This window comes from Gossypium arboreum, chromosome 4, assembly GCF_025698485.1.
Source record: "Gossypium arboreum isolate Shixiya-1 chromosome 4, ASM2569848v2, whole genome shotgun sequence".
NCBI lineage: Eukaryota > Viridiplantae > Streptophyta > Magnoliopsida > Malvales > Malvaceae > Gossypium > Gossypium arboreum.
In genome coordinates, this window is record NC_069073.1 from 17,471,462 (window position 1) to 17,484,860 (window position 13,399).

Below are 13,399 nucleotides of genomic sequence, written 5' to 3' on the forward strand. Positions count from 1 at the left end.
TCAAGATGCCACCTTGACCCAATAAAAAGAATTATACATGTTGGTCAAGTCTACAACCTAGTTGGGTCATTAACCATCCAATTCAAGATAAGAGAGGCCCAATTCGACAACCACAATTAGGCAAACAAGAAATTAATTTTGAGACAATTATTTGAAGGTCCTCACACTTGGAAGAACATTGGAAATCAACATACAAGATTTGCTTGAGAAACCATCCACCCTTTGCATGATCCAAGCATGATTTCATGCTTGAATCAAGCAACCAAACCACCTTCTCTTCCACATATCATGGCTAACCATAGGAGGGAGAAATCCAAGGGATTGCTGCTGTTATTTTTAGTAAACTCTCCCACCTACTTTAAGTATAAATACCACACCTATCTCACCTTTTCAATCATCCCTTACTCATCCTTACATTCCTCATTTTCACAACATTCTCCATTCCCTCTCTTGCTCTTTTCATCCACCACACCTATAATCCCATTTTCCTTTAGTTTTTAGCCAGCAAAAGCCTTGAAGAGATCATGTCTTGGTCGGCCATCTTGAGTAGCCATTACTAAAAATGCAATAGGAGGAGTGGAAGAAAACACCTTCAATTAGAGTTCGCAAGACTGTCGACTTAAAATAGAGTTTATTCTTCCCTTTTTGTTTTAAATTAATTATGTTTGCAATGTGTTTTGTGATCTTGACATCAACAATGGTAGCTTTTAAATTTGTTTAGCTAGGAATTGCATTAATTTAATGAGATTTGTTTGATTCATGTTTAAAGTGTTTGTGCCTCAGTCGATCATGTTTTCAATTAAATTCAAGTATGTATTTCATTCATACGTGCTTGGATGCATTAGAATTAGCTGAGCGATCCTAACTAGACGACGGCTAGTGGACGCAATAATTGAAAAGTGCATGCTTAATTTAGACCCTAACCCGACTAAATTGAAGATTCATAATAACTTTAACGAGCTCTATTATCTTGTATAGTTTATAAGTTTATGTGATTAAACTATTTCAAACCTGAACAGTCCCTGTTACTTCACATAAATACTAAGAAACCTTTAGTTTATTATAATCAGTAAAATGTATGTTTCATTAAGTAAAAGATTCTGAAAGGACTTAATTTGGTTTCCAAACTCATGAAATATCAAGTTGCCATGGAATGTTTTCCGAACACTATTAAGTATGATGAAAATGAATCAAGTTGATTAATGTAGTTATCCTAGCCTATTCATGTTATTAATTTAACTAGATGCAAAATTGATCCATAATGCAATTTTAATCTAAGTATGCAAATTATCTAAATGTATGACTGAATTGAGCTACAAAAGTTGGAACTTGGTATGCCTATTTTTAGCACTGAAATCAAATAAGCTTTGTTTCAAATGAAACCAATTAAGGTTCGAGGGCCAGATGGCAATCCAGTTATTTTCTTCTAGTCAATTGGGAACTATTCAGGTCAACTATTGATAAAGTAGTTAAAGATTTTCTTGAAAAAGGTAAGATGGTCGAAGATTTAAATAGAACTTTTATCATTTTAATTCCAAAAAAAGAACATGCGGAGAAAGCAAATGAGCTAAGACCTATCAGCATATGTTCAACAATTTATAAGCTTTTGGTGAAAGTTATAGTCAATAGATTGAAACCAATCATGAAAAAGTTGATATCAACTTTCAAAAACGCATTCTTGGGAAACATGCAATTACAAGATAATGTTATTGTTGGTTTTGAAATTCTCACTACCATTTGGAAAAAGGGGAAAGGTGGAGGCATTTTGGAAGGACTGAAGTTCGGCATGAACAAAACATATGATAGATTAAGTTGGGATTTCATAAGAGATGTTTGTACATATAGTTTAGTGAAAGATGGGTCAATATGATATATATATATATATATATATCATATATAAGCTCAATAAGCTATCGACTTCAAGTTAATGGAGATCAATCAAAAGTAATTTACTTGCATATTATCCATCCCGTTTTAAGGCATCGATAAAAGTGTGTAATTATATTGATAAAATTATTAAGGGACTTTTACTGGAACAAGATAAATAATAAGAGGAAAATGCATGTGAAAAGTTAAGACTGGTTATGCAAACCTAAATCGGAGGGGGGACTTGGCATTAGGAAAACTAGTTTGATGAATTAAACCTTATTGGCTAAACAAGCTTGGAGAGTTTATAAAAGAGATAATTGGATTATTCAAAACACTTGAATTAAGAAATACTGTAAGAAGAATTGTTTCAATAGTGTTTAGGTTAAAAGTACTGATTCTTGGATTTGTAAAAGTAAGAGAACTTTGTTAGAAAGGATTTAATTGGAAAATTATGAGTGATGATCAATTGGTCATACGTAATAGGGAATCGAAGGAAAGGTAAGAGGTTAATGATATTGAATTAGAGACATGTGCCAATATAAAGGATTTGATGAGCAACAGAGGAGGGGAGTGGGATATTTATCGTCTTCTTCCATGCTCAAACAATGAGTTGTTGAACGCTCTTCGTCAAAAATCGTTATTAGTATTTGAAGGAGTGGATAAAAGGGTGTGGACCTATACTAATAATGATGAATATTCAGTCAAATCCGGCTATGAAGTGTTACATAACTGTGATTTAGCAAACAATGAACATTTATTAGTGATTGGAAAGCTTTAGACTGGAAAACACTGTGGAATTTAAAGGCCCTATACAAAATCATTCTTTTTTTATGGAAGATTTGTGTAAAAGATTTACCTAGTAAAGAATTAGGAAAAGAATCAAGGGATATGATTCTTTATGTAGGCTTTGCAATTCTTATGTGGAGTCATGTAGTACCGGGTGCTAATGGAAGAACAAGACATAAAAAGCTTTATTCTTAATGTTGTAGTAAGAAATAAGTGGGGTGAGCTAGGGAATAATCAATATAAATTGAAAATAATTGCCATATTATGGAGCATTTAGCTTCAACAAAATGATATTTACTTTAATGGGAAAGAAGCGATACCTGAGCAAACGTTAAATTGAGCCTGTGCTTTCAAAAGAGAGGAAGATTGCATATTATCCATTAAGCATACATTTAGTGATGAATACAATGGTGATGCGTTAATTACTTGGATTAAAGGGCCAGTAGGACTCGGAGTTTCTTTCTCTCTTTTGAACAAGAATGGAAGAAAAACATCAACATTTTGCCGTACTTAAACATGCTTCTTTATATATAGTTAGGGAAGCTATGATTGAGGCTAAAAGAAGGGGCTTGATAGTAGGTATTTACTCTCATAAATTAAAGTTTCTGTGCAGATTATTCTAACCAACCATTATTAAGTTTATGAATAATGACATCCCATTAGTGTGTTTAGAAGCTTTGTTCTGGTCTGAGTTTTGCAGTATGAATAAATGGGCGGCTTTTTTTTTATAAAATTAACCCAAAAAATTAATTAATTACATAAATGACCTATTTTTTTATAAAATACGTAAATAACCTAAAATCTACAATAAAAGTTGGTGAAGCCAAAGTGTTTGGCGCCACTAACATGCCACGTCAGCATTGGGGATAAAAAAGTCAATTTTTGGTAGAGCCATGTAGAATGGCGTTACCTGTATAAATATTAGGAAAATATTGCGATTTTTGAAAAAATGAGGGGTTCTAAATAAATTTTCCTTTTTCCAGTAGAACCAAATAATTTGACGCTCCAAGGTATATTTTATCCTTTTCTATTTTTTATTTGTTTATTATTTGTTTTATAATATTTTATATTTATATTTTAAATGTTTTATAATATATGTTTATTGAAAAGTTTTTAAAAATTGTTTATTATTTGTTTTATAATAATTTAAATTTATATTTTAAATATTTTATAATATTTTTTATTCAAAGTTTTTAATTATATTTATAATTTTTAAAAATAATATTTTATTTGGTGGAGCCATTTAAATAAAATATTTACATACTTTAAAATTATAAATATAATTAAAAAATGTTTGAATAAATAAATATTATAAAACATTTAAAATATTATAAAATAATAAATAATAAAAAATTTTAAAATGTTTGAATAGATAAATATTATAAAATATTTAAAATATAAATTTAAAATATTATAAAATAAATGAGAAACATTTTTAAAAAATTCAGAAAAATGTTTGAATAAACAGATATTATAAAATATTTGAAATATAAATTTACAATATTATAAAAATAAACAAATAAAAATTAGGAAAAGGACAAAATGTACAAATTCGGTGGAGTGGCTCCACCAGAAAAAAGGAAAATTTATTTTAAAACCCCCATTTTTGCAAAGATCGCAATATTTCCTTAATATTTATACAGGCGGCGCCATTCTACATCTAGAAAAAAATTAATTTTTTTATCCCAATGCTGATGCTTGCATGTTGATGGCACCAAAGACTTTGGTTCCACCAACTTTTACTATAAATAAGTTACTTATGTATTTTATCAAAAAAAAGTTATTTATGTAAGTAAATAATTTTTTTTAGGTTCATTTTATAAAAAAGCCATAAGTGGACGGGTTTAGCTTCTAGATGTTGGATTTTTTAGTTGGAATTAAAAAATTAAAAATAATGTTTTGCGAAAAACAAAAACTGTCGAGTAGAGGTGAGCAAAACTCTAATTTGTTCGGAAAAAAAATTAATCGAGTTATTCGAGTAAACTCGAATAAGTATTTCAAGTTTCAAGTTGAATTTTACAATTCAAATAATGAATTAGTGTAAATACTTCATTAGTCTAATGAGCAAATTGGTCCCTCTCAACAAAAAATTAAAAAAATTCAAAAGTTCAAAATAATTTTAAAATCCAAAATATTTATAAAAATTCAAAATTTATATTTTTAAAAATTATAATAATTTAAAAAATTAAAGAATATATAAAGAAAATTAAAATTTTAAAAATTTTATAAAATAATAATTTTGGGATATAAATAAGTTAATTAATTATTCATGTTTATTATACTAAAGTATCTCATTTTTAACTATTTTACTTTGAAAAAAGTTTTTAAATAGATATGGTTTAAAATTTATGTGCTATAATATAAAATTAATTATATTGTAAACAAATTTTAATTTTAAAATTTTAATTTTTAATTCAACATAAACAATTTTATTCAATTCAATTTAACTCAAAATTTTTTCTTTCTATAAACTTAAAAATTTTTCGCTGAATTCAATTCCATCCAACCATCTTCGCTACACTCGGTTGTGAAAAAGTAAACTCATCTTACGTGACGTGTTAGAGTAATATAAACCGAGAAAGCAAAGGTCGGTAAAATAGGCCTTAAGAGGAGGTCTATGCAACTGGCCCAAGTTGTCAAAGCCCTTTTTGACCTTGAATCTAGTTCAGCATTGGCCCATTAAGAAGAGCTCACAGACGTTTGCCGTCCACTTCCCCTTCAATTATCACACAAATTTCCTTTCCTCCAATTCAATCTCCTTGTTCCCAGAATCAATGAGAAAATGGGAAAAACGAAATGGCAAATTACTACAATGTCGATGAGTTTCTAACAGTGGAAGAGGTTGATTTAAAAATTCTCAAATCCCGCATCTTGAAAATTTCATTTTTTCCCTCTTTGAACTCATTGCAGTATGTTCCAGTTGTTTTTCATGAAGCAGCCAATGGAGCAGTTCCGGAACAAACTCCATAAGTTTTTGTTAAATTACTTGTTCTCCTCAGGAGTAAAATTAGAATTGCCATTGTGGCTTTGCTCAAGAAGGCAAGCCATATCCATAAGCGTTCCTCCTGACTGTTTCAATAAAAAGTATAATTTTTCCCTCTATATAGCTCTCAAAAGTTTGGTGGTTATATGTTTGATTTTTTTCTCAATGAAAGTCTGTTCCACTTTATTCAAAGCAAAAAATGGTTACTTGCAGTCGGAGAATGATTGTTATTGAACGTGTGATTTTAATGTCTTGCTGATTTATACATTTGCTCGCCAAAAAAATTGTGTGTGCGTGTTATTGACAATCATTTTCTTTTTTGTATCAGCAGAAGGCGGCTAATTGTGAGGGTCCTCTTATTTGTTTAAAGCTTATTCCTTTAGATGTTTATGCATCTTGAGTGTAGTGTAGGAAGCAGCTCGATCTTGAGAAGTGGAGGATGGGTTTTGAAGCTTGGAAGGAAGAGGAAGCCAATGGGATCACTGCTATTCTGACCTCAACATCACTCTCATTGTCGCTTGCATTGCATGATGGTAACATATTCAACGTTGTCTGCTTCCGACTGAAACTGTGTGAAAAATATGTTCATAACTGATATTCATACATTTCTCTACTTGTATCTATATAACCCTTCTATTGATATGACCAAGTGTAATTGCTTAATAACTTGAATATTTAGAACATCATAATTATATCTAATCATATATTACTTTCATATTGCATACAACAAGTACTTGATAAGAATAAATAATTGTTGAACTGTTTATTATTATAATATATTTCCAAGAATTTCAAATACATTTTAGGAGTTTTAGAGTGAGTGCTTTCAAAATTGCGGGTTTCTACTAAATTGTTTGGTTGTAATGAAATTGAAAAAGTTGACTAAAAGATCTTAAATGATTTTGAAAAGAAAATACCGACAATAAGAAGTTAATGTGACAACTGTTAGCTGTTTCTTTCGATCTGTCGTGTTTTGTGTGTAGGTGTTAGATTTTATGAGTCCTGTAAATATGTTAAAAATTTAAATAAAGATAAGATATGAATTTATTGACTAACAACTTTGAATTTACAATAAAAAAAAAAAAAGATATGTTGCACAAAGCATGAAAAAAGAAATATAAAAAAGCGAAAGGATAATAATTCCCAGCAACGGTATATCCCTCCAAAAAGAAGACCAAAGACATGACAAATTATATTCTATAAATCTGAAATTAAAAAGTTTTCAATTTGATTTTAATATAAATCCTTTCTTTACTTGCCTAAGATAGAGACACAGAAGAGTGAAAATGACCCTATTTTAACTGTAAACATCACCATTTTCCCTGCATTGTGATTGGAGTAGAATAAACCCTTTACTTTTCACATTTGACTTTTGGCAGTCCCACGATAGTAAAATAAATTAAATTTTGTTCATTTAATTTAGAAAAAGTTATAAAAGGATCATTAAATTATTTAAAATTTTTTACTTAAATTATTCAGTTGTTAAAATCATTATTGTGTGACTTTTTTGTTCATACTGTCTATACTAATTAAAAACTCTTATTCTCTCTCTTTTTTACAATTTAATTTTTTTTGAAACATCTTTAAACCTTATAAATCTACGAATTAAAATCTAAACAATTTTATTCTTTAATCTCCAACAGTAATTATGGGATCGACTTGGATCTAAGAAATATTTTTTACTTGTCATCAGATATTGATCTATCTTATCATTTATCAAATTATCATTTAGAGCTCATTAGTCAAATTTAATATATATATATATATAACAACTCAATAACTCAAATAAAAATAAATAATTTACTGATTTAAATAAAAACTTTCAAATAAATTATTAATTATGTTATAATTTTAAAATTAACCAAAATATAATTTTATTAATAATTTAATTATCTTATGTGCAATTTCCCCTAGAGATAAAATGATCCTTTCAGACGTAAAAAACTATGCTCATGCAATAAAATACAGGCAGCTCGGGGTCCACATGTTTAACTATGTGAGTGCGACCCGCTTTCACATATTGGTCCCATCCCATCACATCCCCTGAAGTGTCGTAAACCATCTTTACTGGAAATGAAACTCATCATCGTCTTCAAGAAGTTGAAACAGCAAGAAACCTGCACTTAAAAAACTAAACAAAATCAGACAGTCTAGATTTGCTGGTTCCCAGTTGTATATTTGGGAATTGTAAGAAAAAACAAATGTCCAAACAAACTTACAGGGTTTGTTTCTGCTTCCAGAGGAGGTTTAGGCTGGCAGTTTCAGAGGCACCAGAGGATATCAAGAAACTGTTCGAACAATACTCCGAGAATGGGATAATGACCATTGATGGGCTGCAGAGGTTCTTGGTCGAGGTTCAGAAAGAAGATAAGGCTACCAGAGAAGATGCTCAGAAGATTATTGATAGTGTTAAACATTTTCATAGAAAGGGTGTAAACCTCGAAGCTTTTTTTAAGTACCTCTTTGGTGATATTAATCCTCCTCTTGCTTCTCTTGGGGTAATCATATTTCTCTCTCTCTTTGGATTGCCCTTTGTCCTTTTTAGGTTTATTAATTGGGCTTTGAATGCTTCCGTCCAAATTAGTTGATTTGTGTTTTTGTTTGGATGCTGTGAAAATTTTGGGAGCAAAGTGGAACATTTTTATACGTGATTTGAAGTTTGTTCCCTCTTTGAGTTTTCACCTTTACTAAAAAAGGATAATTTGCTTACCCTTATTGTTTCTAGTTGGAAACTTTGGTGTTGGGTTCTATGGGATTTAAATGAAACTAATACCTATTTTCAGCTCAGCAAGCTGTAATGTCTAGTGACTGGATTAGTAGCTTTGAAGAAGGTCCTGTGATGATACCGATCCGTGCGAAAAGTTGGGGCCAACTCACTTTCTTGTTTGATTGCTAAAGCAAATTGTTTTAGTTTTCTTCTTTTTGTGCTATCATGTTCATTTGTTTTATTTCAGGTTCACCATGATATGAGTGCTCCTTTGTCACATTATTTCATATATACTGGTCACAATTCTTACCTTACTGGGAACCAACTCAGTAGTGAGTGCAGTGATGTCCCCATCATAAATGCACTTAAGAGAGGTGTGCGGGTGATAGAATTGGATATATGGCCGAATTCGACGAAAGATGATGTCGATGTTCTTCATGGAGGGTATGTTCTTCAACTGCAAAGAGTTACTTGAATGGATCTATCCTTGATAATTTTACGCAACTTGTCATACTTACATTGCAATATTTTGGTATGTTTCGAAGGAGCAGTCCATGTCTGTCCCCCGCTTCCGAGAGAATAACGAATGTTTCCTTCATGTAGGACATTGACTACTCCGGTGGAACTCATCAAGTGTTTGAGGTCTATTAAAGAGTATGCTTTTGTAGCCTCAGAATATCCGGTTGTCATAACTCTGGAAGATCACCTTACGCCAAAGCTTCAGGCTAAAGTTGCTGAGGTAAGTCTCAGTCCTTCTGATGTGGATTTAATTGTCTGATATTCCGATAATTTACGCTTCTATGACTAACTTCTAGATGGTCACTCAAACATTTGGAGAGATCTTGTTTTCTCCTGGCCCGGAATGCTTCAAAGAGTTCCCCTGTCCAGAATCATTGAAGAGACGCATAATCATATCTACAAAACCGCCAAAGGAATACTTGGAGGCGAAAGAAGTTAAGGATAAAGAGGATGATTCACAAAGGGGTAAGGCCAGTGATGAAGAAGCTTGGGGAAATGAAGTTCCGGACCTTAAAGGCAGTCATGTAGCCAATTACAAGGTGTCTGGTGATACAAATTGCGGTTTACTAGCTGTTTCAATAGAATTTACATTTTCTTCATGATTTCTCTTATGACAGAATGATTTCGATGAAGAAGATGAGGAAGATACAGATGATGGAGAAAAGTCGCAGCATTCTCTAGCCCCAGAATATAAACATTTAATCGGCATTCTTGCTGGGAAGCCCAAGGGTGGATTAGATGCGTGGCTAAGGGTGGATCCTGATAAAGTGACACGTCTTAGCATGAGTGAGCAAAAATTTGAAAAGGCTGTAGTAACTCATGGAAAACAAATTGTAAGGTATTTGGCAAAGGATTTAGCAATTTTGATTTATGAGAGATCATCCCGAGGTTATTTGCACAATGAATTCGTATCTGTCTGGATTCATGAGCTTTTACTTCCTCACTACTTAACAAATCATTGAATGGTTTGATCTATTGTATTCAAAATTTTTTTCTTTTTTGATTTAAGCTTTGTTTCATGTGTTAGTAAGCTAGTATTGATATGGTGTTATACTCTAATTGCCTGAAATGTGCATTATAACTTTTGATTTCATATTCTGATTATACTGCTACAGGTTTACCCGGCAGAATGTTCTTCGGGTGTATCCGAAGAGTACTCGTTTTGACTCGTCGAATTACAACCCACTAATTGGCTGGATGCATGGAGTTCAAATGGTTGCATTTAATATGCAGGTTTACACACCACTCCCTTTTTGTTCCTGCTTTGCAGTTTATTGTCCCGATGACAAAAAATTATGAGTGACAAAGATGTATGATACTAGCATAGAGTGTTCTTATTTGGTTAATGAGCAATTGCTCAAATAAAGTTCCATTTCATGTTTGATCCGGCAATTAGAACATGAAAAGCTGCTTCAGGGCCTATTTTGTTCTTTGTTCTGTCATGTAAGACATGATAGCCAGATGGATATTAGAAGGAAACTGTATGAATGCTTTATTTAGTTGATGTTGTTACTAATTTCCTTTGAAAAATAGTGAGATTCTTATCTGTTGGTGAATGATAGGGTCTCGGAAGATCCTTATGGTTGATGCATGGAATGTTCAAAGCCAATGGGGGATGTGGTTATGTGAAAAAGCCAGATTTTCTATTGAACTCTGTGGAAGTCTTTGATCCGAAAATCAAGTTACCAGTGAAAACAACTTTGAAGGTGAGTGTGCGATTGCTGTCGGATCGATGATTTTGAAAATATTCAGTCAATGATTATGATTTCTTGTTCTTGGTTTCAAAAGGTGACTGTGTATATGGGAGAAGGATGGTATTATGATTTCCATCACACCCATTTTGATGCGTATTCACCACCAGACTTTTACACGAGGGTAAGTCGATATACTGTAATTCAAGCAAGCTTTATATTTCTCGATTCACCCTACGGAACTCGGTTTAATGTAACAATGGAGATCTTCACTCGGAAAATTTGATCAGGCTTTGTCTCCAGGTGGGGATTGCAGGAGTTCCAGCAGACTCAGTAATGAAAAAAACAAAGATTTTAGAAGATAACTGGTTGCCTTCCTGGAATGAGGTGTTTGAGTTCCCTTTAACTGTCCCTGAACTGGCTCTACTTCGGATTGAAGTTCATGAATACGACATGTCTGAAAAGGATGACTTTGGAGGCCAAACATGTCTTCCAATTTCCGAGCTAAGAAGTGGGATCCGAGCAGTGCCCCTTTACAGCCGGAAGGGTGAAAAATACAATTCCGTTAAGCTCCTTATGCACTTTGAATTCATCTAGTCCCCTTGAAGGAGAGTTGGAGTTTCAGCACTTCTAAAACCAACTTCATATTGTTTGATAATACTTGCGAGCTTGCGAGCAGACTGCAGAGCAATTATCTATTACATGTTAACTCTTGCAGTAATAAATTTATCTGCCATGTCAGTAATTTGTAATATATAAGTATGTGACAGACAAAGAACCTTACACTGTTTATGTATTAAGCAATAAGTCTGATCTATAACATTTATCTGTTATGATCACTTTTTTATTTCTTAAACTGCTGAATTTTGTATAGTTTTATCATCTCCACTTGGTGCATAATAATAATGATAGGGTGAGGAATCAGTAAAGAATTGCAAATTTTTTAATGTCATGTTTAAAAGGTTGCATGAAAGCCTCGGTTCGTGAAAAGTACATTTTATTTTCTTCAGTTTGCTTGTTCTTAAATGTACTAAACTAACATTACAAAAGATACGTACATCCATATGCATAAAAAAGAATATTAAACATACTGATATAGGATGCTTACTTTTAACTCCCAAGATTTCGGAAGAAATTGGATGGATGTTCCACGCTATAAACTTAAAAATCCTGAACAATTACTTGGGTATATGTCCCAAGGTTTTTATGGTCGGACTCACAGGTTTTCAACATATGATGAGGATGCTGATATTAATGCTTTGGATACTGAGCTAAAGTCTTGTGGTCCATACTGGTCTCCGAATAATGCCGCACTCGAACATCATAAGAACTTAAATGCCCTGAAAAATTCTTCACATGCAGTTTCTGCAGATTTCATTCCTTTATCTGATATTGAATCATCACCTCATCGTGGTGATGAAAGTTCAATCTCAAACAATTCTATCATTGAAGAATCTAGGTAGGATGAAGGGAGTTCAACAAATTGGCCAGGGAGCATCCCCATGACGAAAAAGCATGGCTAGCCTTTGCAGAGTTCTAGGACAAGGTTGCAAGTATGCAACGACAGAAAGGTGTTCGCTTACAGACTCTTGAAAAGAAGATTAGCATACTTGAGAAGGCAATTGAGCTGAATCCCGATAATGAGCAAATCTTGCTTTCTCTAATGAGGGCATATCAGAAAAAGGATAACATTGATGTGTTGATTGGGAGATATTCAGGGAGTTGTGTTGTGTAGAGAATTCTTGCACGTTGTTCAAGAGGAGTTCTCCAGATTTAAAAGTTTTAGATATGAGAAAAATGTATGCACATGCGATCCAAGCTCTGTCTGCTACCTGCAATAAGCAGTTTAGACAGATTCATCAAACTAGTAAACCCACGGATAGTGCTATGGTCCATCTCGAGCTTGGTCTGGTAGATATATTTCTCTCCCTTTCTAGGCTTGAGTGGCAGACTGGTCACCAGGAACTGGCCACCGCTTTATTTCAAGCTGAAGAGCTCTTTGTCACGTGCAATGCATATTCTCTCCTGCCTAGGAACTAGTGCGACATACGGTCCATTCAAATGTCATCCATCAAGTTTGAAACAACTGAGAGCAGGGCAAGGGTTTAAAGAAAAAAATAGACTCATTAAAATCAAAAAGGGTGCGAGGCTGTGATGATGATCAGTCAGTTCCCCTAGTTTGTGCGGCGGCTTACTTGGCTGCTATTATAGATAATGTTTTTACAATGGTTCTCCCAGAAAGAAGCAGCCAAAGTCACCAACTAGAATATCTATTAAACTATAATGTTAGGATGCTTCAAAGACATCGTGAGCAATTTACTTTGTCCAAAGCTTGGGATACATGGATTGCAAATATATCCATCCAGCCCACAGCTCTTTAAAGCTTCAAAGGCATCACTCTTGACTATTAATGCAATTAAACCGTAATATTCATGATGAAATAATGTGAGGAAGGCTTTAAATCACTATGAATTATACAGGTAGAACTCCAAAATTGTGAAGAATGATTTGCTGGTCATCATGTTTGGCCATTTCTCTTTGGAATCACTTCTCACTAACAGTGATATAATAATTTATTGTTCATACATCAAATTTTAGGTTATAAAATTTTAATAACTTTTGTATTGCTATCCTATGTAACGTTCCATAAAGAAATGTGTAAATTATGACAATGTAGCGTATGAAAGGGGGATTAAGTTGGTGGCATAACCACATGGTATAAATTCAAACACAAATATTTTAAAAAAAAAAAAAAACAAAGCTGGAGGCAAAGGCATGGTGGGCGTCCATCGTGGGGTCATCTGGAGCAAATTATAACTGAGGCCGAGCAAGATCCCACAAAAC

General features: G+C 32.8%; 1 protein-coding gene and 1 pseudogene across 2 annotated transcripts; both read left to right on the forward strand.

The window, feature by feature from the left end:
- The first annotated feature begins 7,611 nt into the window (after window positions 1–7,611).
- On the forward strand, window positions 7,612–11,487 carry LOC108460884 (phosphoinositide phospholipase C 2-like). 2 transcript variants are annotated; one of them, XM_017760577.2, is made up of 9 exons: window positions 7,612–8,136; window positions 8,593–8,789; window positions 8,949–9,084; window positions 9,161–9,403; window positions 9,482–9,702; window positions 9,980–10,097; window positions 10,427–10,570; window positions 10,653–10,739; window positions 10,846–11,063. In XM_017760577.2, exons 1-9 carry the CDS (start codon window positions 7,840–7,842, stop codon window positions 10,918–10,920), a joined length of 1,518 nt encoding a protein of 505 aa, XP_017616066.1. In that variant the 5' UTR covers window positions 7,612–7,839; the 3' UTR covers window positions 10,921–11,063. The 2 variants fall into 2 exon arrangements, with proteins under 2 accessions (XP_017616066.1, XP_017616065.1); XM_017760576.2 differs by having other exon boundaries at window positions 7,613–8,136; window positions 10,859–11,487.
- A 207-nt stretch (window positions 11,488–11,694) lies between these two features.
- LOC108458528 (uncharacterized) lies at window positions 11,695–12,595 on the forward strand (annotated as a pseudogene).
- The last annotated feature ends 804 nt before the right edge of the window (window positions 12,596–13,399 follow it).

Bases quoted from the DNA above. Each gene is read 5' to 3' on its own strand.
- LOC108460884 (XM_017760576.2), top strand. From the start codon at position 7,840: ATGTCCAAACAAACTTACAGGGTTTGTTTCTGCTTCCAGAGGAGGTTT. The intron at 8,137-8,592 runs GTAATCATATTT...GTTTTATTTCAG, and splicing joins CTCCTCTTGCTTCTCTTGGG to GTTCACCATGATATGAGTGC. The intron at 8,790-8,948 runs GTATGTTCTTCA...TCCTTCATGTAG, and splicing joins GTCGATGTTCTTCATGGAGG to GACATTGACTACTCCGGTGG.